Genomic DNA, 27,470 nt, shown 5'->3' on the forward strand with positions numbered 1-27,470 from the left:
CCTGTGCTCCGCAACAGGGGAGGCCACAACAGTGAGAGGCCCGCGTACCGCAAAAAAAAAAATTTAAAAAAAAAAGAACAAGAAAGGGGCTTCCCTGGTGGTCAGTGGTTAAGAATCCACCTGCCAATGCAGGGGACACGGGTTCAATCCCTGGTCCGGGAAGATCCCACATGCCACAGAGCAACTAAGCCCGTACACCACAACTACTGAGCCTGTGCTCTAGAGACAGCGAGCCACAACTACTGAGCCCACGTGCCACAACTACTGAAGCCCGTGCACCTAGAGCCCGTGCTCCACAACAAGAGAAGCCACGACAATGAGAATCCCGTGCACCGCAACGAAGAGTAGCCCCTGCTCGCCAGAACTAGAGAAAGCCCACGCACGGCAACGAAGACCCAATACAGCCAAAAATAAAAACAAATAAATTTTTAAAAAAGACCAACAGCATGTCACAAGGAAAATGAACCTCAGGCTCTGTGGACCACTCAGTGAGCGGAACATAAAACAACCTGATCCTTATTAGGGAGCAATTAGGGTTAAGCCTCATCTAGCCTAGGAAGCTTGGGGCCCAAGTTGGTAGAAAGGATGTATTATTCCTGAGGTAATTCTAGAGCCATTTCAACCTTTATCAAAAACTCGAAGCCATGGAAAGCAAAGTATAATGCTGAGCAGTGCGGGTAAGTAAGCTTTCCAGGACAGCACTGAAGGACCATGAATAATGAAACCATGTGTGCTGACACCCATACACTGATCGCATGTGGTTATGGGAAGCCTGAACTCTAGAAGATAAAACACCCAGGTACTTACTATCCAGAACTAAGAGCTATTGACATTAGCATTCTTTTTATGATTTAAAAAATAAAAAGGCATGACACAAAGTTGAACTCTCCTTTTTTAACCTTCCAAGTCCCATTCCTTTCTTCTATCACTAAATGCAACCATTATATTAAATTTGATGTAGGGCTAGTCCATGTTTTTTTTTTACTTTTGCAAGATTCACAGATAGCCATAAACAATATATACTATTGTCCTGTAAGTTTTCCAATTTGCACATAAGTGGTATCACGATGTTACTATATTCTCCAACTTGCCTTTTTACCTCAACATGTTTCCGAAATTTATCATGATATACCAGGTCCTTTACTTTTTATACAAATAAAAGGTAGATTCCCACTGGTGGTCTGGCATAACTTTTTTCTAACGGAAACACAAACTAAATTTTCTTTTCAAAAAAAATAACAAATTAAATTTAGTTACTTCAGAAAAAATTATCAAGAAAGTACAAAGGCAGTGCTCATTAAACTACTGTGATAATCATTTAATGATATACATAAGTCAAATCATTATGCTGTACACCTTAAACTTATACTGTCCATAGTATCTCAATAAAACTGGAAAAGCAAAAAAAAAGTACCCAGAAGGAAATAAGCCAAAGTGGAAAAACTATTTTAACATACCTTCTAAAATTAATGACATATTTTAATTGTTTATTATCTCTGTTACAAATCTTACCTCAGGTTGTCCTATTCCAAGGAGTGAAATGGCAAGTCCATAAACTACTAAGACGTAGTTAATCATGGCCAGGTTCAGTTGCTGTCAATAAAAATGCTCCAGTTAAACATCTGAACATAATTCTGCCCAATTTGCATCATACTAACTTGTTAGCCGCAACAGTAAGAGTATAAAAATATCTTACTAATCACTGTGGGACAGAGACCAAACAGAATTAGAAAATACATTTTGCAAAGATATGCAGTTATCTTGCTATCAAGTATCTAAAACACAGAATCACTGTCTCAGAGTTCCTTGAAGGCATGGTTCATAACAGATAGAATAACTGATGTCATATTCTTTTGCATATTAATGGAATGAGTAACAGACTAAGGTATTTGCTCTCTTAACAACCTTGCATATTTACCCAGCTAATACTTTCTTTGTGGATGAAAAGATGTGACTAAAGTGAGTCCAAATTCTTGACTTAGTGCTCTAATAAGATAAAAAGCCAAGAGTTCTAATGAACACCAGCTATAGTGCAAGGAGAGAGTCTAAACCTGGCTTCTATACCGACTGCAACCATAAAGGCTGAATCAGAGTATTATCTGCTTCTCACAACCTGGAGTAAATTCAGCTGATCTCAGCAAGACGATACATTAGTACAATGAAGTCAAAGTGTTGGTTCCCTTCTACATTCATCTGAAACGCATTAGCATTGTTAAACAAGTTACCAGGAGGCAATCTCACCTTTATTTTTTGAGGATCTAAACCATTGAGCAACTCTGTGAAGGCCTGGGCAGCACTGCGGCAGCGCTGCTCCAACAAAGCCGTGTAACCATCCTGGATTAAGCTTCTCAGCATTTTCATTATATTAGCAAAATCCTGAAAAAAGAAATTCTTTTTCAGTAAACCAGAGCTACACATGCTTAGTCTAAAACTTAAGATGCCAACATTCATCATTGGGCAGTTATACTTTATAACTGATCATAAAATATGTAAATACCCAAAGCTACCCTGTATGCATTATACTCCTTTCTCAGCACAGCACCATTAAAGTGGAAATTAAAAGGTACTGCTTCCCCATCTTAATCCCAACACTTCTAGTGCTGCCCATGACAAAGAAGGGGGGTTCACTTTACACTACATGGTGCTAAGCTGTACTCACTTTTCCAGGCTAACCAGACAGTATTTGGACGTTTTAACAGCTCAAATGGAGAACATCAGCCATCATTTAAATAAGTAAATTGTTTGGCTGAGACTTGAACAATTAGACAAATAAGAACAAGCAATCAATTTCCTGGTCACTACCAGATTTTAACAACTGCCCTCATGCCCTGGAACAAACCTAAATTCTCAGCAAGAAATGGTTATTTCAATCTGTAGCTCTACTCCTGCCTAACATGTACTTGAATATAACTAGATAATATTATCAGGAGAGATATTACTAGGTTAGATGCAAAGAGAAGAGAATAAGGAAAACAACTGCTATAATGTACCCTGAAATAAAGCGAGAAAAAAACTTTATAATTGGAATATACATGAGCACATACATTATAATTTGCATTCAGATTTTAGTTACATGGCAATAGCTATAGGCCACAAAAGTTCCATAAAGACTGGCGAGGCAAGCCTGGAGGCTAAGCTAGATCTCCCCACACCTTGCCATACATGTGTACACCGTTCAAGGGAGCAGAAAATGCAAATATTTGCATGACATTCCTCACTGTTCCTAATGATAAGGATCCAAAAGGAGACCCCACTGCACAAAACACAGAGGGAAAAGCAGTCTGGTCACACATAAACAAAAGCTGCCTAGTGCTTTTCGTCCAATGAATCAAAGTTTAGGAGAATTTTCCCCCAGAAAACACATGGAAAAGAGCAGCTCTCAAGTAAACTTGGTATTTGCTATACAGTATTTAAAAAGTTCAACGATCGCCATATTAATGTTAAGATAAGAATTTTAACAGTTATAGAAGACGATGTGCTATCCCCACACACACTAGTTTATTATTTATTATTCAGCCTTGGATGTACTGATTCCATTCTAATCTCTTTAATTCTAGAAAACAAATCCATTTGCCTCATGTTTCCATTGGAAATTATTTCTCTCAAAACAGAACAAATAAATGGTCTGTACTGAAAGCTGCATGAGAGCGGGCTGAATGGCAATGCCAGTCTTCAGCGTATGCAGGGGCCTAAAGAAAAGTGTGTTAAATGAACAAATCAAGGCTCAAAAATAACCATCATTTTTATTTAAATACTCTTTTGTCTTTACAGGCTGTCGTTACAATTTAAGTCCATCACAGTTTTTAGAATCAGTAAAATCAATATAAAATGACAATTTTAAAATCACCAACTGTTAGAAATACTAAAAATGCTTTTATGCAACTAATTAGAAAGCTGTTGAAACCTATTAGGAAACTGACTAAAAATGCTTAACATGCTTCATTCCAATAGTCCTTAATAAGCTACCTGTCATATATACCTAACATAGTTAACAGAAGTTTAAAATGACCCAGATATTAAAATGAGTGTTGTGTTTCATGTTAATATACATTTGGGGAGGGGGGTAAAATTTAAATCCAACATTTTATTTTAGAAGAAACAGAACTGTATTTACATAAAGCATTGAAGTGTCAACGCAGACTCACATGAATCACATTTAACCAAAAGAAACAATCTTTCACTGATAATACATAGTCTACAGGTATTCGATGACTGGAAGAGTGATTAGCCATGGTTCTATAAATTCTGGATTCTGTACAGGTTTCTATTTCTTCTTGAGTTAGTTTTTATAAGCTGGATTGTTCTAGGAATTTGTTCATTTCATCTACATACATTTTCAAATTTCCTGGTATAATGTTGGTCATAACAGTATTTTGATATAGTATTTGTAATGCTGAAGGGTCTGTAGTAATGTATCCTTTTTCATTCTTTTTTTAAAAATATTTATTTATTTATTTATTTGGCGGCGCTGGGTCTTAGTTGCGGCATGTGGGATCTAGTTCCCTGACCAGGGACTGAACCCGGGCCTCCCTGCATTGGGAGCCCAGAGCCTTAGCGACTGGCCCACCAGGGAAGTCTCCTTTTTCATTCTTGAAATTGTTTTATTGTGTCTTCTTTTCTTCCTTTCTTAATCAGTTTCCATACTGATATGTAAATTTTATTTATATTGTTAAAGAATCAACTTTTAGCTTTGTGGATTCTTCTTTACAAGCTGTTCCATTTTCATTATTTTCTCTTTTTTTTTGGAATTTTATATTTTTTTATATAGCAGGTTCTAATTAGTTATCCATTTTATACATGTTAGCGTATATATGTCAATCCCAATCTCCCAATTCATCACACCACCCCCCTCCCAGACACTTTCCCCACTTGGTGTCCATACGTTGGTTCTCTACATCTGTGTCTCAATTTCTGCCCTGCAAACTGGTTCATCTGTATCATTTTTCTAGGTTCCACAAATATGCATTAATATACGATATTTGTTTTTCTCTTTCTGACTTACTTCACTCTGTATGACAATCTCTAGATCCATCCACGTCTCTACAAATGACCCAATTTCCTTCCTTTTCATGGCTGAGTAATATTGCATTGTATATATGTACGACATCTTCTTTATCCACCTAACTGACGACGGGCATTTAGGTTGCTTCCATGACCTGGCTATTGCAAATAGTGCTGCAATGAACATTGGGGTGCATGTGTCTTTTTGAATTATGGTTTTCTCAGGGTATATATATGCCCAGTAGTAGGATTGCTGGGTCATATGGTAGTTCTACTTTTAGTTTTTTAAGGAACCTCCATACTGTTCTCCATAGTGGCTGTACCAATTTACATTCCCACCAACGGTGCAACAGGGTACCCTTTTCTCCACACCCTCTCCAGCATTTGCTGTTTGTAGATTTTCTGATGATGCCCATTCTAAGTGGTGTGAGGTGATACCTCATTGTAGTTTTGACTTGCATTTCTCTAAAAATTAGTGATGTTGAGCAGCTTTTCATGTGCTTCTTGGCCATCGATATACGTCTTCTCTGGGGAAATGTCGATTCAGGTCTTCTGCTCATTTTTGGATTGGGTTGTTTGTCTTTTTAAAATGGAGCTGCATGAGCCATTTATATATTTTCGAAATTACTCCTTTGTCTGCTGATTCGTTTGTAAATGTTTTCTCCCATTCTGAGGGTTGTCTTTTCGTCTTGTTTGTACTTTGCTTTGCTGTGCAAAAACTTTTAAGTTTCATTAAGTCCCATTTGTTTATTTTTGTTTTTCTTTCCAATACTCTAGGAGGTGGATCAAAAAAGATCTTGCTGTGATTTATGTCATAGAGTGTTCTTCCTATGTTTTCCTCTAAGAGTTTTATAGTATCCGGTCTCACATGTAGGTCTCTAATCCATTTTGAGTTTATTTTTGTGTATGGTGTAAGGGAGTGTTCTAATTTCATTCTTTTACAGGTAGCTGGCCAGTTCTCCCAGCACCACTTATTGAAGAGACTGTCTTTTCTGCACTGTATATCCTTGCCTCCTTTGTCATACATTAGTTAACCACAGGTGCATGGGTTTATCTCTGGGCTTTCTATCTTGTTCCATTGATCTACATTTCTGTTTTTGTGCCAGTATGATATTGTCTTGATTACTGTAGCTTTGTAGTTTGGTCTAAAGTCAGGGAGACTGGTTCCTCGAGCTCCGATTTTTTCGCTCAAGACTGCTTTGGCTATTCGGGGCCTTTTGTGTCTCCATACAAATTTTAAGACTTTTTGTTCTAGTTCTGTAAAAAATGCCATTGGTAATTTGATAGGGATTGCATTGAATCTGCAGATTGCTTTGGGTAGTGTAGTCATTTTCACAATACTGATTCTTCCAGTCCAAGAACATGGTATATCTCTCCACCTGTTTGTATCATATTTATTTCATCAGCGTCTTATAGTTTTGTGCATACAGGTCTTCCGTCTCCCCAGGTAGGTTTATTCCTAGGTATTTTATTCTTTTTGTTGCACTGGTAAATGGGAGTCTTTCCTTAATTTCTCTTTCAGATTGTTCATCATTAGTGTATAGGAATGCAAGAGATTTCTGTGCATTAATTTTGTATCCTGCAACTTTACCAAATTCATTGCTTAGCTCTAGTAGTTTTCTGGTGGCATGTTTAGGATTCTCTATTTATAGTATCATGCCATCTGCAAACAGTGAGCTTTACTTCTTCTTTTCCAATTTGTATTCCTTTTATTATTTTTCTTCTCTGATTGCCATGGCTAGGACTTCCAAAACTATGTTGAATAACAGTGGCGCGAGTGGACATCCTTGTCTTGTTCCTATCTTAGAAGAAATGCTTTCAGTTTTTCACCCTTGAGAATGGTGTTTGCTGTGGGTTTGTCATATATGGCCTTTATTATGTTGAGGTATGTTCTCTCCATGCCCATCATATGGTTTTTCTTCTTCAGTTTGTTAATATGGTGTATCACATTGATTGATTTGCATATATTGAAAAATCCTTGCATCCCTGGGATAAATCCTACTTGATCATGGTGTATGATCCTTTTAATGTGTTGTTGGATTCTGTTTGCTAGTATTTTGTTGAGGATTTTTGCATCTATATTCATCAGTGATATTGGTCTGTAATTTTCTTTTTTTGTAGTATCTTTGTCTGGTTTTCATATCAGGGAGATGGTGGCCTCATAGAATGAGTATGGGAGTGTTCCTTCCTCTGCAATTTTTTGGAAGAGTTTGAGAAGGGTGGGTGTTAGCTGTTCTCTAAATGTTTGATAGAATTCACCTGTGAAGCCATCTGGTCCTGGACTTTTGTTTGTTGAAAGATTTTTAATCACAGTTTCAATTTCATTACTTGTGATTGGTCTGTCCATATTTTCTATTTCTTCCTGGTTCAGTGTTGGAAGGTGATGCCTTTCTAAATATTGGTCGATTTCTTCCAGGTTGTCCGTTTTATTGGCCTGAAGTTGCTTGCAGTAGTCTCTTAGAATGCTTTGCATTTCTGCAGTGTCTGTTGTAACTTCTCCTTTTTCATTTCTAATTTTAATGATTTGAGTCCTCTCCCTCTTTTTCTTGATGAGTCTGGCTAACGGTTTATCAATTTTGTTTATCTTCTCAAAGAACCATCTTTTAGTTTTATTGATCTTTGCTACTGTTTTCTTTGTTTCCATTTGATTTATTTCTGCTCTGATCTTTTTTTTAACATCTTTATTGGAGTATAATTGCTTTACAATGGTGTGTTAGTTTCTGCTTTCTAACAAAGTGAATCAGTTATACATATACATATGTTCCCATAGCTCTTCCCTCTTGCATCTCCCTCCCTCCCACCCTCCCTATCCCACCCCTCTAGGTGGTCAAAAACCACCAAGCTGATCTCCCTGTGCTATGTGGCTGCTTCCCACTAGCTATCTATTTTACGTTTGGTAGTGTATATATGTTCATGCCACTCTCTCACTGTGTCATAGCTTACCTTTCCCCCTCCCCGTATCCTCAAGTCCATTCTCTAGTAGGTCTGTGTCTTTATTCCCAACTTACCCCTAGGTTCTTCATGACCTTTTTTTTTTTTCTTAGATTCCATATATATGTGTTAGCATATGGTATTTGTTTTTCTCTTTCTGACTTACTTCACTCTGTATGACAGACTCTAGGTCCATCCACCTCACTAAAAGTAACTCAACTTCCTTTCTTTTTATGGCTGAGTAAGATCCGATTGTATATATGTGCCACATCTTCTTTATCCATTCATCAGTTAATGGACACTTTGGCTGCTTCCATGTCCTGGCTATTGTAAATAGAGCTGCAATGAACATTGGGGTGCATATGTCTTTTTGAGTTATGGTTTTCTCAAGGTATATGACCAGTAGTGGGATTGCTGGGTCATATGGTAATTCTATTTTTAGTTTTTTAAGGAACCTCCATACTGTTCTCCATAGTGGCTGTATCAATTTGCATTCCCACCAACAGTGCAAGAGTGTTCTCTTTTCTCCACACCCTCTCCAGCATTTATTGTTTCTAGAATTTTTGATGATGGCCATTCTGACCGGTATGAGATGATACCTCATTGCAGTTTTGATTTGCATTTCTCTAATGATCAATGATGTTGAGCATTCTTTCATGTGTTTGCTGGCAATCTGTATATCTTCTTTGGAGAAATGTCTATTTAGCTCTTCTGCCCGTTTTTGGATTGGGTTGTTTGTTTTTTGTTATTGAGCTGCATGAGTTGGTGGTAAATTTTGGAAATTAATCCTTTGTCAGTTACTTCATTTGCAAATATTTTCTCCCATTATGAGGCTTGTCTTTTGGTCTTGTTTATGGTTTCCTTTGCTGTGCAAAAGCTTTTAACTTTCATTAGGTCCCATTTGTTTTTGTTTTTATTTCCATGTCTCTTGGAGGTGTGTCAGAAAGGATCTTGCTGTGACTTATGTTATAGAGTGCTCTGCCTATGTTTTCCTCTAAGAGTTTGATAGTGTCTGGCCTTAAATTTAGGTCTTTAATCCATTTTGAGTTTATTTTTGTGTATGGTGTTAGGGAGTGTTCTAATTCCATACTTTTAAATGTACCTGTCCAGTTTTCCCAGCACCACTTATTGAAGATGCTGTCTTTTCTATATTCTTGCCTCCTTTATCAAAGATAAGGTGACCATATATGTGTGGGTTTATCTCTGGGCTTTCTATCCTGTTCCATTGATCTATATGTCTGTTTTTGTGCCAGTACCATAGTGTCTTGATTACTGTAGCTTTGTAGTATAGTCTGAAGTCAGGGAGCCTGATTCCTCCAGCTCCATTATTCATTCTCAAGATTGCTTTGGCTATTCAGGGTCTTTTGTGTTTCCATACAAATTGTGAAATTTTTTGTTCTAGTTCTGTGAAAAATGCCAGTGGTAGTTTGATAGGGATTGCATTGAATCTGTAGATTGCTTTGGGTAGTTGAGTCACTTTCACAATGTTGATTCTTCCAATCCAAGAACATGGTGTATCTCTCCATCTATTTGTATCATCTTTAACTTCTTTCATCAGTGTCTTATAATTTTCTGCATACAGGTCTTTTGTCTCCTTAGGTAGGTTTATTCCTAGATATTTTATTCTTTTTGTTGCAATGGTAAATGAGAGTGTTTTCTTAATTTCACTTTCAGATTTTTCATTATCAGTGTATAGGAATGCCAGAGTTTTCTGTGCATTAATTTTGTATCCTGCAACTTTACCAAATTCATTGATTAGCTCTAGTAGTTTTCTGGTACCATCTTTAGGATTCTGTATGTATAGTATCATGTCATCTGCAAACAGTGACAGATTTACTTCTTCTTTTCCAATTTAGATTCCTTTTATTTCTTTTTCTTCTCTGATTGCTGTGGTTAAAACTTCCAAAACTATGTTGAATAATAGTGGCGAGAGTGGGCAACCTTGTCTTGTTCCTGATCTTAGTGGAAATGGTTTCAGTTTTTCACCACTGAGGACTATGTTGGCTGTGGGTTTGTCATATGTGGCTTTTATTATGTTGAGGAAAGTTCCCTCTATGACTACTTTCTGTAGCGTTTTTATCATAAATGGGTGTTGAATTTTGTCAAAAGCCTTTCTGCATCTCTTGAGATGATCATATGGTTTTTCTCCTTCCATTTGTTAATATGGTGTATCACCTTTATTGATTTGCATATATTGAAGAATCCTTGCATTCCTGGAATAAACGCAACTTGATCACAGTGTATGATCCTTTTAATGTGCTGTTGGATTCTGTTTACTAGTATTTTGTTGAGGATTTTTGCATCTATGTTCATCAGTGATATTGCCCTGTAGTTTTCTTTCTTTGTGACATCTTTGTCTGGTTTTGGTATCAGGGTGATGGTGGCCTTGTAGAATGAGTTTGCGAGTGTTCCTCCTTCTGCTATATTTTAGAAGAGTCTGAGAAGGATAGGTGTTGGCTCTTCTCTAAATGTTTGATAGAATTCGCCTGTGAAGCCATCTGGTCCTGGGCTTTTGTTTGTTGGAAGATTTTTAATCACAGTCTCAATTTCAGTGCTTGTGATTGGTCTGTTCATATTTTCTATTTCTTCCTGGTTCAGTCTCGGCAAGTTGTGCATTTCTAAGAATTTGTCCATTTCTTCCAGGTTGTCCATTTTATTGGCATAGAGTTGCTTGTAGTAATCTCTCATGATCCTTTGTATTTCTGCAGTGTCAGTTGTTACTTCTCCTTTTTCATTTCTAATTCTATTGATTTGAGTCTTCTCCCTTTTTTTCTTGATGAGTCTGGCTAATGGTTTATCAATTTTGTTTATCTTCTCAAAGAACCAGCTTTTAGTTTTACTGATCATTGCTATTGTTTCCTTCATTTATTTTTCATTTATTTCTGATCTGATCTTTATGATTTCAATCCTTCTGCTAACTTTGGGGTTTTTTTGTTCTTCTTTTTCTAATTGCTTTAGGTGCAAGGTTAGGTTGTTTATTTGAGATGTTTCCTGTTTCTTAAGGTATGATTGTATTGCTATAAACTTGCCTCTTAGAACTGCTTCTGCTGCATCCCATAGGTTTTGGATCATCGTGTTTTCATTGTCATTTATCTCTAAGTATTTTTTGATTTCCTCTTTGATTTCTTCAGTGATCTCTTGGTTATTTAGTAACGTAGTGTTTAGCCTCCATGTGTTTGTGTTTTTTACATTTATTTTCCCTGTAACTGATTTCTAATCTCATAGTGTTGCGGTCAGAAAAGATGCTTGATATGATTTCAGGTTTCTTAAATTTACTGAGGCTTGATTTGTGACCCAGGATCTATCCTGGAGAATGTTCCATGCGCACTTGAGAAGAAAGTGTAATCTGCTGTTTTTGGATGGAATATGCTATAAATATAAATTAAGTCTCTCTGGTCTGTGTCATTTAAAGCTTGTGTTTCCTTATTAATCTTCTGTTTGGATGATCTGTCCATTGGTGTAAGTGAGGTGTTAAAGTCTCCTACTCTTATTGTGTTACTGTCTATTTCCTCTTTTATAGCTGTTGGCAGTTGCCTCATGTATTGAGGTGTACCTATGTTGGGTGCATATATATTTATAATTGTTATATCTTCTTCTTGGATTGATCCTTTGATCATTATGTAGGGTCCTTCCTTGTCTCTTGTAACATTCTTTATTTTGAAGTCTATTTTATCTGATATGAGTATTGCTACTCCAGCTTTCTTTTGATTTCCATATGCATGGAATATCTTTTTCCATCCCCTCACTTTCAGTCTGTATGTGTCCCTAGGTCTTAAGGGGATCTCCTGTAGACAGCATATATATGGGTCTTCGTTTTGTATCCATTCAGCAAGTCTGTGTCTTTTGGTTGGAGCATTTAATCCATTCACGTTTAAGGTAATTCTCGATATGTATGTTCCTATTACCATTTTCTTAATTGTTTTGGGTTTGTTTTTGTAGGTCCTTTTCTTCTCTTGTGTTTCCCACTTAGAGAAGTTCCTTTAGCATTTGTTGTAGAGTTGGCGTGGTGGTGCTGAATTCTCTCAGCTTTTGCTTGTCTGGAAAGCTTTTGATTTCTCCATCGAATCAGAATGAGATCCTTGCCGGGTAGAGTAATCTTGGTTGTAGGTTCTTCCCTTTCATCACTTTAAATGTGTCATGCCACTCCCTTGTGGCTTGTAGAATTTCTGCTGAGAAATCAGCTGTTAACCTTATGGGAGTTCCCTTGTATGATATTTGTCATTTTCCTCTTGCTGCTTTCAATAATTTTTTTTTGTCTTTAATTTTTGCCAGTTTGATTACTATGTGTCTCGGTGTCTTTCTCCTTGGCTTTAACCTGTACGGGACTCTCTGCACTTCCTGGACTTGGGTGGCTATTTCCTTTCCCATGTTAGGGAAGTTTTCAAGTATAATCTCTTCAAATATTTTCTTGGGTCCTTTCTCTCTCTTCTTCTTCTGGAACCCCTATAATGCGAATGTTGTTGCGCTTAATGTTGTCCCAGAGGTCTCTTAGGCTGTCTTCATTTCTTCTCATTCTTTTTTCTTTATTCTGTTCCACAGCAGTGAATTACACCATTCTGTCTTCCAGGTCACTTATCTGTTCTTCTGCCTCAGTTATTCTGCTATTGATTCCTTCTAGTGTAGTTTTCATTTCAGTTATCGTATTGTTCACCTCTGTTTGTTCTTTAATTCTTCTTCTAAGTCTTTGTTAAACATTCCCTGCATCTTCTCCATCTTTGCCTCCATTCTTTTTCCGAGATCCTGGATCATCTTCACTATCATTATTCTGAATTCTTTTTCTGGAAGTTGCCTGTCTCCACTTCATTTAGTTATTTTTCTGGGGTTTTATCTTGTTCCTTCATCTGGTATGTAGCCCTCTGCCTTTTCATCTTGTCTTTCTGTGAATGTGGTTTTTCTTCCACAGGCTGCAGGATTGTAGTTCTTGCATCTGCTGTCTGCCCTCTCTTGGATGAGGCTATCTAAGAGGCTTGTGCAAGTTTCCTGATGGGAGGGACTGGTGGGGGGTAGAGCTGAGTGTTGCTCTGGTGGGCAGAGCTCAGTAAAACTTTAATCCCCTTGTCTGCTGATGGGTGGGGCTGGGTTTCCTCCCTGTTGGTTGTTTGGCCTGAGGTGACACAACACTGGAGCCTACCCAGGCTCTTTGGTGGGGCTAATGGAGGACTCTGGGAGGGCTCACGCCAAGGAGTACTTCCCAGAACTTCTGCTGCCAGTGTCCTTGTCCCCACGGTGAGCCACAGCCACCCCCCGCCTCTGCAGGAGACCCTCCAACGCCAGCAGGTAGGTCTGGTTCAGTCTCCTATGGGGTCACTGCTCCTTCCCCTGGGTCCCGATGCACACACTACTTTGTGTGTGCCCTCCAAGAGTGGATCTCTGTTTCCCCCAGTCCTGTTGAAGTCCTGTAATCAAATCCCACTAGCCTTCAAAGTCTGATTCTCTAGGAATTCCTCCTTCCGTCGCCAGACCCCCAGGTTGGGAAGCTTGATGTGGGGCTCCAGGTGGTGGACTTCTGTGGTATTAGTGTTCTGCAGTCTGTGAGTCACCCACCCAGCAGTTATGGGATTTGATTTTATTGTGATGGCACCCTTCCTACCATCTCACTGTCGCTTCTCCTTTGTCTTTGGATGTGGGATATCTTTTTTGGTGAGTTCCAGTGTCTTCCCATCAATGATTGTTCAGCAGTTAGTTGTGATTCCGGTGTTCTCGCAAGAGGGAGTGAGAGCACGTCCTTCTACTCCGCTACCTTGAACCAATCTCCTTCACTATTTTCTACTTTGTAATTTCCTTCTACTTTCTTTGGGTTTTTTTCCCTGCTCTTGGAATGAATGCATCACTAATCTAAAAGTCTTTATTCCTTTAATACATACATTTAGCTTGATAAATTTCCTTCAAAGTAATATCAAAGTTGTACCCCTTGCATTTTTTATTGAGAGGGAAGTACAGAGATTTCCATACACCCTTTTGCCCCTTACATGAATAGCTTCCCCCATCATCAAAATCACTCCTCAGAATGGTATATTGGGTTGGCAAAAAAGTTCCTTCGGGGAGCTTCCCTGGTGGCGCAGTGGTTGAGAGTCCGCCTGCCGAGGCAGGGGACACGGGTTTGTGCCCTGGTCTGGGAAGATCCCGCATGCTGCGGAGCGGCTGGGCCCATGAGCCATGGCCGCTGAGCCTGCGCATCCAGAGCCTGTGCTCCGCAGCGGGAGACACCACAACAGTGAGAGGCCCGCGTACCGCAAAAAAAAAAAAAAAAGTTCCTTTGGTTTTTAAGTAAAAATAAAAGACATTTTTCATTTTCACCACAAATTTTATTGAACAACACATTCACCGTTTTGTTCCACTACCTTCTGCCATTTTTCAGGCAACTTCATAATTCCATCTTCCCAAAACTTTTTATTTTTTTGAGCAAAGAACTGTTCCAGGTGCCTTTTACAGTCTTCCAGGGATTTGAAATTTTTTCCATTAAGAGGATTTTGTAAAGACCAAAGTAAATGGAAAACCAAAAGTGCAATATCTGGTGTATATGGCAGATGAATCAAAACTTCCCAGCCAAGCTAACAGTTTTTGCCTGGTCATCAAAGAAACATGCGGTCTTGCATTATCTTGATGGAAGATTATGCATTTCCTGTTGACTAATTCTGGACACTTTTCATCGAGTGCTGCTTTCAGTTGGTCTAACTGGGAGCAGTACTTGTTGGAATTAATCGTTTGGTTTTCCAGAAGGAGCTCATAATAGAGGACTACCTTCCAATTCCACCATATGCACATCACCACCTTCTTGGGAGGAAGACCAGCCTTTGGTGTGGTTGGTGGTGGTTCATTTAGCTTGCCCCACGATCTCTTCCATTCCACATTACTGTATAGCATCCACTTTTCATTGCCAATCACAATTTGTTTTAAAAACAGAATGTTTTCATTACGTTTTAGTAGAAAATCATATGCGGAAATATGGTCAAGAAGGTGTTTTTTGCTTAACGTATGTGGAACCCAAACATCAAAGAGCTGAAAATAACCAAGCCGGTGCAAATGATTTTCAACACTTGATCTGGATATTTTCAGTATGTTGACTATCTCCCATGTGGTATAACGTTGACTGTTCTCAATTAATGTCTCAATTTGATGGCTATCAACTTCAACTGGTCTACCCGACCATGGAGCATCGTCCAACGAGAAACCTCCAGCATGAAACTTCGCAAACCACTTTTGACATGTTCAATCAGTCACAGCACCTTCGTCATACACTACACAAATCTTTTTTGCATTTCAGTTGCGTTTTTACCTTTCTTGAAATAATAAAGCATAATATGCTGAAAATATTGTTTTCTTCCACCTTCAATATTAAAATGATTACACAAAAATTCACCAATTTTGAAAAGTTTTTTTTTAAATGCACACTGATATGACAGCTGTCACATACAATCAAAACTGTTTCGAATGGAGTTAAAGACAACTAAGTGCTACTAGAGCCATCTGACATAAAAAACCAAATGAGGGACTTCCCTGGTGGTGCAGTGGTTAAGAAGCCGCCTGCCAATGCAGGGGACCTGGGTTCGAGCCCTGGTCCAGGAAGATCCCACATGCCGCGAAACTAAGTCAATGTGCCACAGCTACTGAGCCTGTGCTCTAGAGCCCATGAGCCACAACTACTGAGCTCATGAGCCTCAACTACTGAAGCCTGCAAGCCTAGAGCCCATGCTCCCCAGCAACAGAAGCCACTGCAATGAGAAGCCTGAGCACCACAACAAAGAGCAGCCCCTGCTGGCCGCACTAGAGAAAGCCCACACGCAGCAAAGAAGACCCAATGCAGCCAAAAAAATAAATAAATTTAAAAAAAACGAACCTTTTGGCCAACCCAATATACATACATGGGGTGGGGTGCTTTTTTTTTTATTTAACCAAGGATTAACCTACACTGACACATCATAATCACCCAAAGTCCATAGTTTACCTATGAACCCTATGGTTCACTCTTTGTGTTGTACATTCCATAGGTTCGGACAACTGTATAATGACTGTATCTATCATTTATACTATCATACAGAGGATTTTCACAGTCCTAAAAATCCTCTGTGCTGTGTCTATTCATCTCTTCCCCCTTAATGTACATTTTTCATTACTTACCAAATACTACAGAGTTTTATATAGAAAGTTATATGATAAATCATTCAAAGAATAAAAAGTTTGCTCTTTAATGGTTCTATAGTAGATGTAATAAAACCGCAGGTGCTTAAACCTTTTAAAATGATTTAAACCTTCTTAAAATATTTAACTTAAAAGTTAACACTTTGGGAAGACTTGCTTCTTCCTTTTAAATCTATGGGAAACAAACAATTTTGTATTCAGTATTAACCATTAGTTAAATCTCTGGTTCACACACTTACCAAGTTAAAACCTAAATTAGTGACGATTTGGTTTCTTAGCAATCATCTATTAAATTATATGTTCATAACTAAAAGTATTTAAAAAAACTTTAGAGATGTACACAATTAGACTTAATTCATGTGAAAAATGTTATGTTCAAAGAGTTTGCTTTTCCATTAGAAAAGCCTTTGCCTTTACCTGGTGTGCAGCTCTGGAGGATTTAGAAAACTGTTTCTCCAAGATGTTTTTCAAATCTACTGGTAAACTCCCTTGTGAACCAGAACTAAAAGAGAAAAGCACAGTTTTGAATTATTTTAAAATAAAACAATCCTGCTTATTATATAAATAAAAAAATATTTACTGAAGGTCATTTTAAACTTAGTAAATAGAGAGTCACAAGTTCCTAAATAGAAATATTACCAAGATGCCAATTCTCTCCAAATTAATTTCTAATTCCAATAAAAATCCCTATAAACTTACTGGGGAAAGGGGACCAGATGAACTGATTATTCAGATGTTACAAAAGAACAGCTTTAAAAAAAAACGAAAGAAAGAAATTGGTGGATTTACACTGATTACCTAAAGTTATTACAAATCTAAAGTCATCAGTAACAACAAAGTCATGAAACAAGAAATGTGCCCCAAAACACTGCAAAGATGATCCATCTCATATGAAAATCTGTTAATAAGATATAACCTTTTCAGAAAGTCTGACCTCCAATGCTGGTGAGGGTAAGGAATATTCAGGTACTCCAGGTGGTGTTTTCTGACACCACATACCTGTCATTTTTCCACACCGATTCTCCAACACCAACTGAGTGTCCAACAATTCAATTCTGACACCAACTCTGGAGTTAAGAACTCAGACCCCACAGGTTAAAGGCTCAGGCCCACAAGACTGCCCTCACTTCAGCCACAATGGGGTACCCAGGCTACCCATACTTCTGCCCTGCCGACTACAAATTCAGGGGTTCCCGTGACTACCCCTTGGGTTCAACTATTCCCTAGGACAACTCACAGAACTCAGGAAAGCGCTTTACTTACCATTACCAGTTTACCGTAAAGGATGTAAGTCAGGAGCAGCTCAGTGGAAAAGATGCATGGGAAGGTGTAGGGGAAGGGGGTGCCTCAGAGCTTTCACACAGTCCCAGAGTGCACCATCTCCCCAGCATCTAGATGTATCCACCAACCAGAAGCTCCCTGAGCCCCTATGTTTAGAGGTTCTTACTGACGTTTCATTACACAGGCATCAATGATTTAATTACTGGACACTGGTGACTAAACTCCATTTCTTGCTCCCTTCTTCTCCCCAAAGATCGGGGGTGGGGCTGAAAAGTTCCAACCAACCACACACTTTATCTTTCTGGTGACCAGCCTCAATCCTGAAGGTAGGGACCCAACCTTGGGTCACTTTATTAGTATAAACTCAAGTAGAGAGGAAGGGGCTCATTATAAATAACGGAAGACTCTCTCATCATTCAGGAAATTCCAAGGGTCCTAGGAGCCCTGTGCCAGGAGCTGGGGACACAGACCGAATATGTAAATATCTTTATTATACCACACCCTCTCACAGCTTAGTGGGAGTGTGAACGCTGCTCCTTTTTTGAGAGGAGGATTTGGCAGTATCTATCAAAGTTAAAATTACACATCCCCTTTGACAGCAGTTCCACTCTAGAAATTTCTCCTTCACACACATCTATACTAGGAAATATCCTGCAGACATGAAAATGAAGGATGCAGATCTCCATGGTCTGATATGGAAAGGTAGTCAAGGCATTTTGAAAGAGATAAAAGCAAGCTGTAGGCCAGAATAGTTCCAACAACAATGAAAACTATAGTGTTAACAATAATGATAGTTCAGGGCTTCCCTGGTGGCGCAGTGGTTGAGAGTCCGCCTGCCGATGCAGGGGACGCGGGTTCGTGCCCCGGTCCGGGAAGATCCCACATGCCACAGAGCGGCTGGGCCCGTGAGCCATGGCCGCTGAGCCTGCGCATCCGGAGCCTGTGCTCCGCAACGGGAGAGGCCACAACAGTGAGAGGCCCGCGTACCGCAAAAAAAAAAAAAATAATAATAATAATAATAATAATGATAGTTCAAGTGTATTGAGCATTTACCATGTTCTAGGGCTCTAAGTATTTTATGTGGTTGTCCCATTTAATTGTTAAATAACCTCATGAAGTAGCCATAATCAAGAAGAGCATTCAGTTTGAAAACAGAAACAAAATATCAGGAAAATAAATTTATCTTTAACACAACAGGTTAAAGTTATAACTGTGCATTCAAAGAATGAGCACGTATCGGGTTTTGGCTTCCTTTTATGATGAGGGAAGGGGGACAAGGAGGAAGACTCAGGACTTTTCTAACAAATAACAGAACAACAAAAGGCACTATGGCCTTGCTTTGTATTTAACTTTTGAGGCACCATCAAAAATAAGTCATTTTTTTAAAATAGGGCTTTACTAATTTATCTTAGTGCTTTGATATTTAAGTCATTCTCCTTTATGCACCTATAAAGGAATCAGCCTTAAGAAATGAAGAGAAAACTGAAAACTAGTGGAACTGTGGCAAAAATGGCTTTGCAGTTTCTCCAGCACCACTTTCATTGATTTCATGAATTTCTGTATCTGTTATAAGATTTACAATTTCACTTTGCAATCAATTTATATCTTTGTAGCTAATGGGGGTTAACTCTAAAGATTGGTGGCAAGAGTTCCTACTGCTAATTTGGGGGGGATGTTTGGTAGAACGAATTTTGTAAGTGGTTGGTTCATTAGTAAATCCTTGCCTATGATAGCCACGCCAGTGTATGCAAAGTTAAGTTCCCAGATGGCCAAGAAAATTGCTAACAGCAAGTTTCTAAAGCAAGGCACTAGAGAAGGGAGTCAGAGAGAGGGGAAATAAAGCAAACAGGGAAGGAGACTAAGTTTTCACTTTATACTTATCTGAATCTTTTTTCCTCTTATGAGCCTGTATTTTGGAATTTTAAGAAATTAATACTGATATATCTCGTATTATATGACTTTCAGAAATCAGTATTAACATCCAGGATTAATACTCCTTTAGTCAAAAATGACCCTCTCCTAATAAAGACATGCCGTGCTATTTGAAAGGGATTTTTTTTACTACTTATCATAGTACACATGCGTAAAGGCAGCTACTACTAGAAAGAGATTTAATTTTCTTTTTCCTTTTTTCTTGGGAGGAGGGCATTACAGAAACGAAACAAAACAAGCAAAAAACCCTTACATTAAAAAACATACCTGAACTTCTCCAATTCATTGTTTCGGGATTTTTGTTTTCCTTTATATTTTGGAGGCTGACCTGTGAATACAAAAGTATTTGTTCCTGAAATCTGTACATAAAACTCTACAAGCTTGAAAGTAAAACATTTTTTAAAAATGTAAATTGGAATGAGAAAGCAAAGGAGGCAACACTGTATGTGAGTCTAACTATAAACAGGTAAGCCAAAAAAAAGAAGCTACTGATGACGTTCCGCTATGTACGCTATAAAATCATTATAAAGATAAATTATAATGATGATTATCATTTAGTCCTATAGTAGATATAGAAGAGATACAGGTGTAGTTCCTGTTCTCAGGTAGTTTACAATCAGATGGGAAGAAAAGACAGTCACTTCACCAATTAAATAACAATCCCCATTAAGAAGAAAAGAAGACGCACTGTTACTGAAATATTAATTCCATAGTAACTGCTCTTGTAACTCCTAGAAGGGAAAAATCACTTAAGCTGGAGTGGCTGGGAAACACCTTAGTGGGGATGCAGCATTTGTATTTAGTTTTAAGGAACAAGTAGGATTTGCAAAGAATGGGCCAAATGAAGTTTTATTTTAAGAAACACTAAGTAAACCTGTGTGACTGGGCGAGTTAAGTAAGGATAGGTTGAAAGGGGCTGCAAGCAAGGCAGGTTGGTATGAGTGTTTACAGGCCCAGGGCTTCTGACTCCCCAGCTCTGCGAGCTCAGCCTTTATCCCACTGAAAGGAGGAGAGAGCCACTGTACACTTTGGGGCAGGGGAGTCACACGTGCAAAGTTGTGTAGAAGAGAGCACAGCAATAGGGACTGGGTGTCTCTGATGGAAGCTTTGGGAGAGATAGCAGAGGCAAGTCAGAGCCTTATTAGGGAGGGGATGAGAGCCTGAGCTCTGATGGCCTCAGAAAACAAAAGAGGCTTCTAGAAAGAAAGAAGAGTTCTAATTTGATTTCTACTGTGTGACCTAGGGCAAAATTACTTAATCTAACCCTGGGACCTCAATTTCTTTGACTGAATATAGATGCAGAAGTATGGATGGTATTTAAATTATTTAAATGTGCTATCTGATAATAATGGTCTAAGAAATACAAATAAATTAAAAGCTGTTTTCAAAAAAACAGTTTTATTCTCAAAGATTTTTCACATGCTATAAAGTCACATCAGGTAAGACAAACACCTGTGTTTCCCCCTCTTTGTAACTGTGCTGAAGTGCTAACCGGTAGTTAAGTGGTTGGATACGCAGCACTGGAGCCTAAGAGAAGATAGAGCTGCAGGAAGTAAAAGACAGAAATGGCTGCCAGAAGTAAAAACACTGAAAAAAATAAACAAATGAACCAAAAAACAGGTGGAAGGAAAAGAGAGCAACAGGATCACTAACTAGAAGGCCAACAATCTCACCACAATAACTCTGAAAGGAGCACATGAAAGCTTGAGATAAGTAACCTGTGTGTAACAACAACTTTGAGTTGCTGAATTCTCTCAAACTCTGTTTTAAAAGGCAGAGAAGAATAACCCACTTAGAACGATTTCTCGCAAAAGCTGGGAGTATAAACGGAGACTGAGAAATAAACGAGGCATGAGTGTCCACTTCTCTGGAACCCTTCATTTCCCAAAGATGCCAAGTAGACAAGGTCTGGCTGTGTGTCTGCGTATTTTCTAGATGCATAAATAAACATATGCACTAAGCACATACAATTTAAATAAACTAGTATTAGGCTAAAGCATCCATTCTCAACAGGGGTGACATCACCCACAAGAAAGTCATAACTGGTTATTGGAAGATGAAAAAAACCTGTTTTTATATATAAAGCACACATGTACATACAGTACATAAACAGATAAACAGTACTGTGATATTAAAGTTTCACAAGGGGAGGGTAATTAGGGGAAAAAAGTGTCTAAAAAGGCTCTGGGAGCAGGGGGTAGATGATGAAATAAAAGTTGAGAAACACTGGCCTAGTGGAAATTAGGTAGCAGACCACGAAGAGCGCCATTTTTCTTCTCCATTCCTTTATTTGGTTTTCCAAAATTAAATTTATTAAACAATATGAAAAGACTGAGCATTGATTTCAAATAAACATTCAATATTTTCTCGACACAGAAGCATTGTAAAGTAAAAGGAGAATAATAGCAAATATAAGGCTTGTGAGAATTTTAGGGCATGGAAGTTGAGGCAACACTACGCTAATTCAGCAACAATTTACATATGGGAAAAAGACTCACTTGATGGTGGCAGAAATTCAGGATGACAGTCACAATCATCTACCTTCAAAGCTTCATCTGCCACCTACCAAGAAAATAAAATTAGTGACACTTTCAAAAAAATACAGCCATGAAAAATTCAATAGCTAAACAATAAAACTGAGTAGCAAAGAATTTATCCAAGTGCCTAAAATACTCAGCTTTACCAAATGAATAAACAAACTGATAACTACTGAACAATAAATACTGAATTAATACTATCACATCTTTCCTTATTCTCCTCTCCCTAACTGAATACAGCTTCTTTGAGACTTTCATTATTAACAACAGAAGGACTTTACAGCGGGTTGGGAAAGTTCCCTTCAACGCGTACTACATATCTAACCCGAAAACACCAATTCCCTTTTTTCCCCTCAAACCCTGGAAAGAAATATAAATGTGAACTTGGTGATACCTGCTGAGCTTTGAGTACACTACAGTTCAGGAAAACTCAGACACAGGTCATCTGGGACACTGATCACAGAGCCAGGCTATAGGCTCAGAGGTGCATATTGGTTTCCATTATCACAAAAATATTATTGTAAAAATATAAGACTACCTATACTTGAAACAATTCTAATTTTAGTTTTTAACTGAGCTTACCTTTGGATTCTGATTACCACCGTTTGCCATTTCGTGGTTAGGTTTTCTGGAATTTTTTTCAGTCTCCACAAAGTTAAGTGAAGTACTAAATGCAGGTGCTGATAAACTAGGTATGTAGGCCCTGAGTGGTAATAAAAGAAATAATCAGTTTTAAAAAATTATTTTTAAAAAAGTATCCTTCAAACAAAGAGGTTTCAGCAAGTATAGCCTTTTTACCTTGAAAGCAAGGTAATATTGTTTCAAAGAGAATCTCTACCTGTGAGATTGGGTTTCATACATAAATATTACTTTAAATTTGGTATTAAAAACTCCAAATAGATTAAGAATAGTTCAAGAAATGTATTCTGGTTTCTAATTTTAAAATAAGTTAAGTCTCCCTATTATAAATTTAACAGCTTCAATATCTTAGGCATTTAAGCATGTGGGAAAAGCTTAATCTATTTTAACAGCCAAGTGAAAAACGCAGAATCCTGGCTGCTATTTGTTTCCTTATGAGCACACTCAAGTCTATCTGCTGCCTATTTCTAACAGAAGTGTCTTAGCCTTTGAAAGGTATCAGGAGGCTGGAAGCAGATGTTTCCAGGACAGAGGCGAGGGGTAAAAGGCACAGACTGAGCCCCGCTCTCTGCTGCCAGGAACCTCGTGGCTAAACTGGTGCCATTCAAGCGCAGTAACATCCAATTAACATTTCACGCCTCTTCTCCCATAGGCTTAGGCTATGGATCTCCGACATATACATATGCAAAGAGTTCAGCCAAACAGTAAGCAAAACCTATCAGGCAAATCACAGGTCGCCTGATCTTACAAACACTTTAAAAACCTCTTCTCGTCCTTCCATCTCCAACTTTATTGTGGTTGCTATTATCTACTAAAGCATCAAACAGCAATCCTGAAACTTACAGAGCAAAACCATTCCGAGTAACAGCTACTGATCTGATATTAACTCACCTGCTTTCATAGAAGGCTTTAATTGGATTCCTAGTTGGTGTTCGACCTACAAAAATGAATCACACACACATAGTAATCAGTGGACTGGCAACACATACTTTAAAAGATTTTCACATCTAAGCTGACAGTAAGAATATCAAATTTAGGGAACTGAAAAATAAACCTAAACAATTTTACACTTCTAGATGTTTTTAGTTTTAGAATGATGTCAACAAAATGTTACACAAACCTTATTTGACATCTCATTATCATGTGATCATTGACTAGATGCAGCAATATATAAATCTCAATCAGAGACAGTACCTGTCTTCAAGGAGCTCACAATCTTATAATCATGTTCTGTTGGATGACAACATCTGTTAGTGAAATAGGACTGCTCAGCTCAGCTTCATAAGACGCTAACTACCCAAAGAAGAAATAACAGGAAAGATCTATACGCTGAAAGCATAGAGTGAAAGCATTCAGGTACTGGGGAAGCAAAACGACTTAGGAGAGAAAACAAGGGTAAAATGAAAATCTGGGATTCCTAGCCTGCACACTAATTTATGATGTACCTATGTATATACATACATTCAGCATGCTACAGAATTAGCCACAAACTTGGTGCAAAAACATCAAACAACTCTATTGAAGGGCCTTTTCTTTAGGAAGTAAGTATAATAGTGGAGAAAAAAATCTTAAACTTTGTTTCAAAAGGCTTTACTTCATTCAAAATTTCAAGAAAGTATATTTTTCTACAGAAGAATAAATAATAATTTGTTGCTGTTCCAAATAAAAAGTACAAATCATTTATTATTACCTACTGGAATACAATACTAACAAAATTCTACAGGAATAGAAATGAAAAACTTAACTGAGTTAACTGAAATAACATAAAGGAAGTACAAATCATCTGAGAACTGACTTATGGTCCTCCATTAATCCAAGAAACCCACCTTCAAAAGTTTTAAAGGGAATTCAACTGTAACCAAAAGAATCTTAGGTGAAATACCTTGCAGGTCTTCTATTTGTTTTTGTAACTTTACATGCTGCTGAATTAGATCCTTGATTCCCTCAGGGTCATTTTTACAGAGTTTTTGAGCTTTTATGTTTGCTTGCAGGGCCCAGTCATATTCCCCCAGCATAGAAAGAGCAGCACAATAACGATAATGACCCTGTTCCAAAAAGATAAATTCAAATTTTTCTCAAAAATATGTTTAAGTTCAAGAAAATAGATAAGGAAAAAATATTTTGCTTGAAAACTGATTAGTTACTTAAAATGTTACGTTAGGATCCTATCAATAAAATAAATAAAAATGTTAATACCTCTCAGGAAATAAAGTCACCTAAATGAGTTAAATGAGAAGCTACGAATAGTATTCATAATAATTTTTAACAACTGACTAGAGATCAGTGTCTCTTCTTAAGAGATTTTTGTACCCCCCCCAAAGAAAATAATTCAACCTTTACCGTACGTAAGAAAGAAATACATTATTCTTATGCCAAATTAAGTATAAAAATGATGCATTATAAATAACTTAATTTTTTTCAAAATACTTTTAGGCAGTAATAGTCTCTAAGTCATTACACTCCCTACACGTCTGAAGTCAAAAGAGTTTTAGAGCTGGGAGGAACACAGCCTGTGCAGTAGTTTTCCAGCCCTGCTGAAGAGCATGGGCACAGATAAGGGGGGCAGCTATTAACTCCACCTTTCTTAATCAGCTTTTAATTATTTTACCTCTAAGTATAGAGTCCTTGGCTTTAAGAAAAGATCCGAAAACCACTGATTTACTCTTAATTCCAATGATCAGGTTGCTTGCTTTATTGCTACAGAACCATAGTTCTGGCTGGTCCCATTTATGCATTTTGGGAAATCTTCTATATCAAGCATGAACATTTTAATCTAGAAAGCTAATATTACCAAACCTGGGGCTAACTCAGCCAACCCCTCCTGTAGCTACTCCCAAAACCAAACTCCCATTTTAGGCACAGTATCTCCATTTATGAAGAAGGCTAGAAACTGGCCTAATGCCACATTTATTTAGAGACAAACCAAAGAACTTGTATCTTAGGACTCCAGGTCCAGAGCTCTTTCCTCTTTACTACACATTTTACAAAGAACATTCTGATTGTACGAGAAAATATGAAATCAGAAATAAGTGATCCGTTTAAGAAAGATGTGACTTTCACTAAAAGAAGCCAGAAACAACCAAAGGACCTCTGTTTATGCAGGTTCAGAGCATATATAATCCTACCGTGGTGCACCAACCCAACCTGTTCCAGGGCATTTCTTAGCCAGGCTCCTTAGGCTCAGATCAAAGATCCCAATTCAGATTGCATTTGCTTAAACTCTGCCTTTCCTCCAAAGGCATAAGATAAAGAGTTCTCACAGATACGCTACAGGACCAAAATTCTATCCACTAAGCATATATCAACTTCAAAGTTTAAATAACTGCCTTAAAAAAAATCACAGCATAGCAAATTAAGAGAGATTATAAACCTTACCTGCTAAATTTGTAAAAAACGCTTCATTTCTTTCTCTTTTTCACTCACCTTTCTCATCTTTTACTGGGTCCTTTTCCCTAAACTCTGTAAAACCCAGTGTAACTTCTATCAGTCGAGAAAGGAGTTTATTCAGCTCTCTCTGCTGAAGTTGTCTGAATGAAGCTTAAATTAAAGGTATCTCAGAAAGTTTCTTGAACCCAATTACATAGAAAGTTTTCCTCTTCTCTGACATTATCTCATTCTCTATCACATACACAGTTCATCTGACTAGCATCCCCTCCTCTTGTGTGCCATCATGACCCTACTCCACACAGTAATGACCCCACTAGTGCCCCCGGCTCAACAATGGCTGACAGGGTAGAAGCATAGCTGTGACCCAGGAGACTGGTCAATCCAAATGCACCTCTTCCCAGGTCACAGTAATTGATCCACAGGTGGGCACATGGCTCAACCAGGATCAGTCTGAGGCATTCCACAGTCATACTACATAAATACTAACAGAGGCTCTCTCTCCACTAGAATAAACAGTTACTAGGATATCAGTTATTAGGATATCACTTTTACAAAATGAAGCCAAGAGAGCCTATGCTCTAATTACCACTTGTGGTCAAGACGGAGTAACAGGGATTGGATATACCCTCTTGCTTAAAACAAACGAGGACAAAATACATGAAACGAAGGTTTGCAAGACACTGGACATCAGGCAACAAAAGAGAGTGATCCCTGAGAGATGAGAAACACAGAAAGCCCTATGATTGCTCCAGCTTACTTAAGGAGAGATTCTAAGCCATAGCACAGGGAGAAGGAACCCAGGGAGAGACCACAGTCTCAGTGAAGACAGAGCCAGGAGTCCAGGAAAGCCAAGGCAGCTCAAGTTCACAGGGCAGAAGACCAGAGAGGAGAGAGCTGGACAGAGAACTCCAGAGATCTTCAGAGGGTCTCCCTTGAGTCTTCAGCTGAGTATCAATCAGTACATGCATGCGGGGCAATTACCAGAGCCAGGGAAAGAACCACTTGAAAGACTAAAAGGGAACAGTAGTCAGCACCGACACAGGGCAAGGAATAATTCCTGTTCCCACTGACCAATGCGGAAAACATCGTAATTCATGGAGTATTAAGTACTCAAAAGAGTTTTGCCTCGGTTGTGCAGAAAAAATTAGCCCTAGACCAAATACCACTATGATATCACCCAACAAAGCTTAAAACAACACTCCAAAGAATCTGTTTCCAAGTAACTTTAATGCATCCCAAAACGAAACTCAAAAGTATTTACAGAAATACAAAAATATTAGTACCAAACAAGGTAAAATTCACAATCTCTGGCAACCAATCAAAAACTACTAGGTATGCAAAGACGGAAAATGTGATCTATAATGAAGAGAAAAAAAATCAATCAGTTGAAAACAATCCAGAAACGACACAGATGATAGAATTAGTAGATAAGGACATTAAAACAGTTATAAATATACTTCATATGTTCCAGAAGCTAAGGGGAAAATTGAACATATTAAGAAAAGACATGAAATATATAAGAAATACTCAATCTGCAATTCTAGAGGTGACTGCTATAGCATTTAGATGAAAAAAAAATTAGATGGAAATAAAGGCAGATTAGACATAGCAGAAGAAAAAGAC

General features: G+C 38.1%; 1 protein-coding gene across 9 annotated transcripts in view; it reads right to left on the reverse strand.

Annotated features, from left to right (window-relative positions):
- TTC3 (tetratricopeptide repeat domain 3) overlaps positions 1-27,470 on the reverse strand; it is a 140,687-nt gene that overhangs the window by 74,345 nt on the left and 38,872 nt on the right. For all 9 annotated transcript variants that reach the window (XM_089910266.1, XM_022553010.2, XM_089910264.1 and 6 more), the window contains 8 exons: positions 24,343-24,505; positions 23,352-23,397; positions 22,404-22,524; positions 21,783-21,846; positions 19,552-19,612; positions 16,489-16,573; positions 2,242-2,376; positions 1,513-1,593 (listed from right to left, as the gene is read on the reverse strand). In XM_089910266.1, the coding sequence (XP_089766392.1) occupies positions 1,513-1,593; positions 2,242-2,376; positions 16,489-16,573; positions 19,552-19,612; positions 21,783-21,846; positions 22,404-22,524; positions 23,352-23,397; positions 24,343-24,505 (756 nt within the window). The remainder of the gene's footprint in view (positions 1-1,512; positions 1,594-2,241; positions 2,377-16,488; positions 16,574-19,551; positions 19,613-21,782; positions 21,847-22,403; positions 22,525-23,351; positions 23,398-24,342; positions 24,506-27,470) is intronic.

This window comes from Delphinapterus leucas, chromosome 4 (assembly GCF_059928025.1).
Source record: "Delphinapterus leucas isolate spDelLeu-1000000601 "Yukka" chromosome 4, BTC_Dleu_Yukka2, whole genome shotgun sequence".
In the NCBI taxonomy this organism is placed as follows: Eukaryota; Metazoa; Chordata; class Mammalia; order Artiodactyla; family Monodontidae; genus Delphinapterus; species Delphinapterus leucas.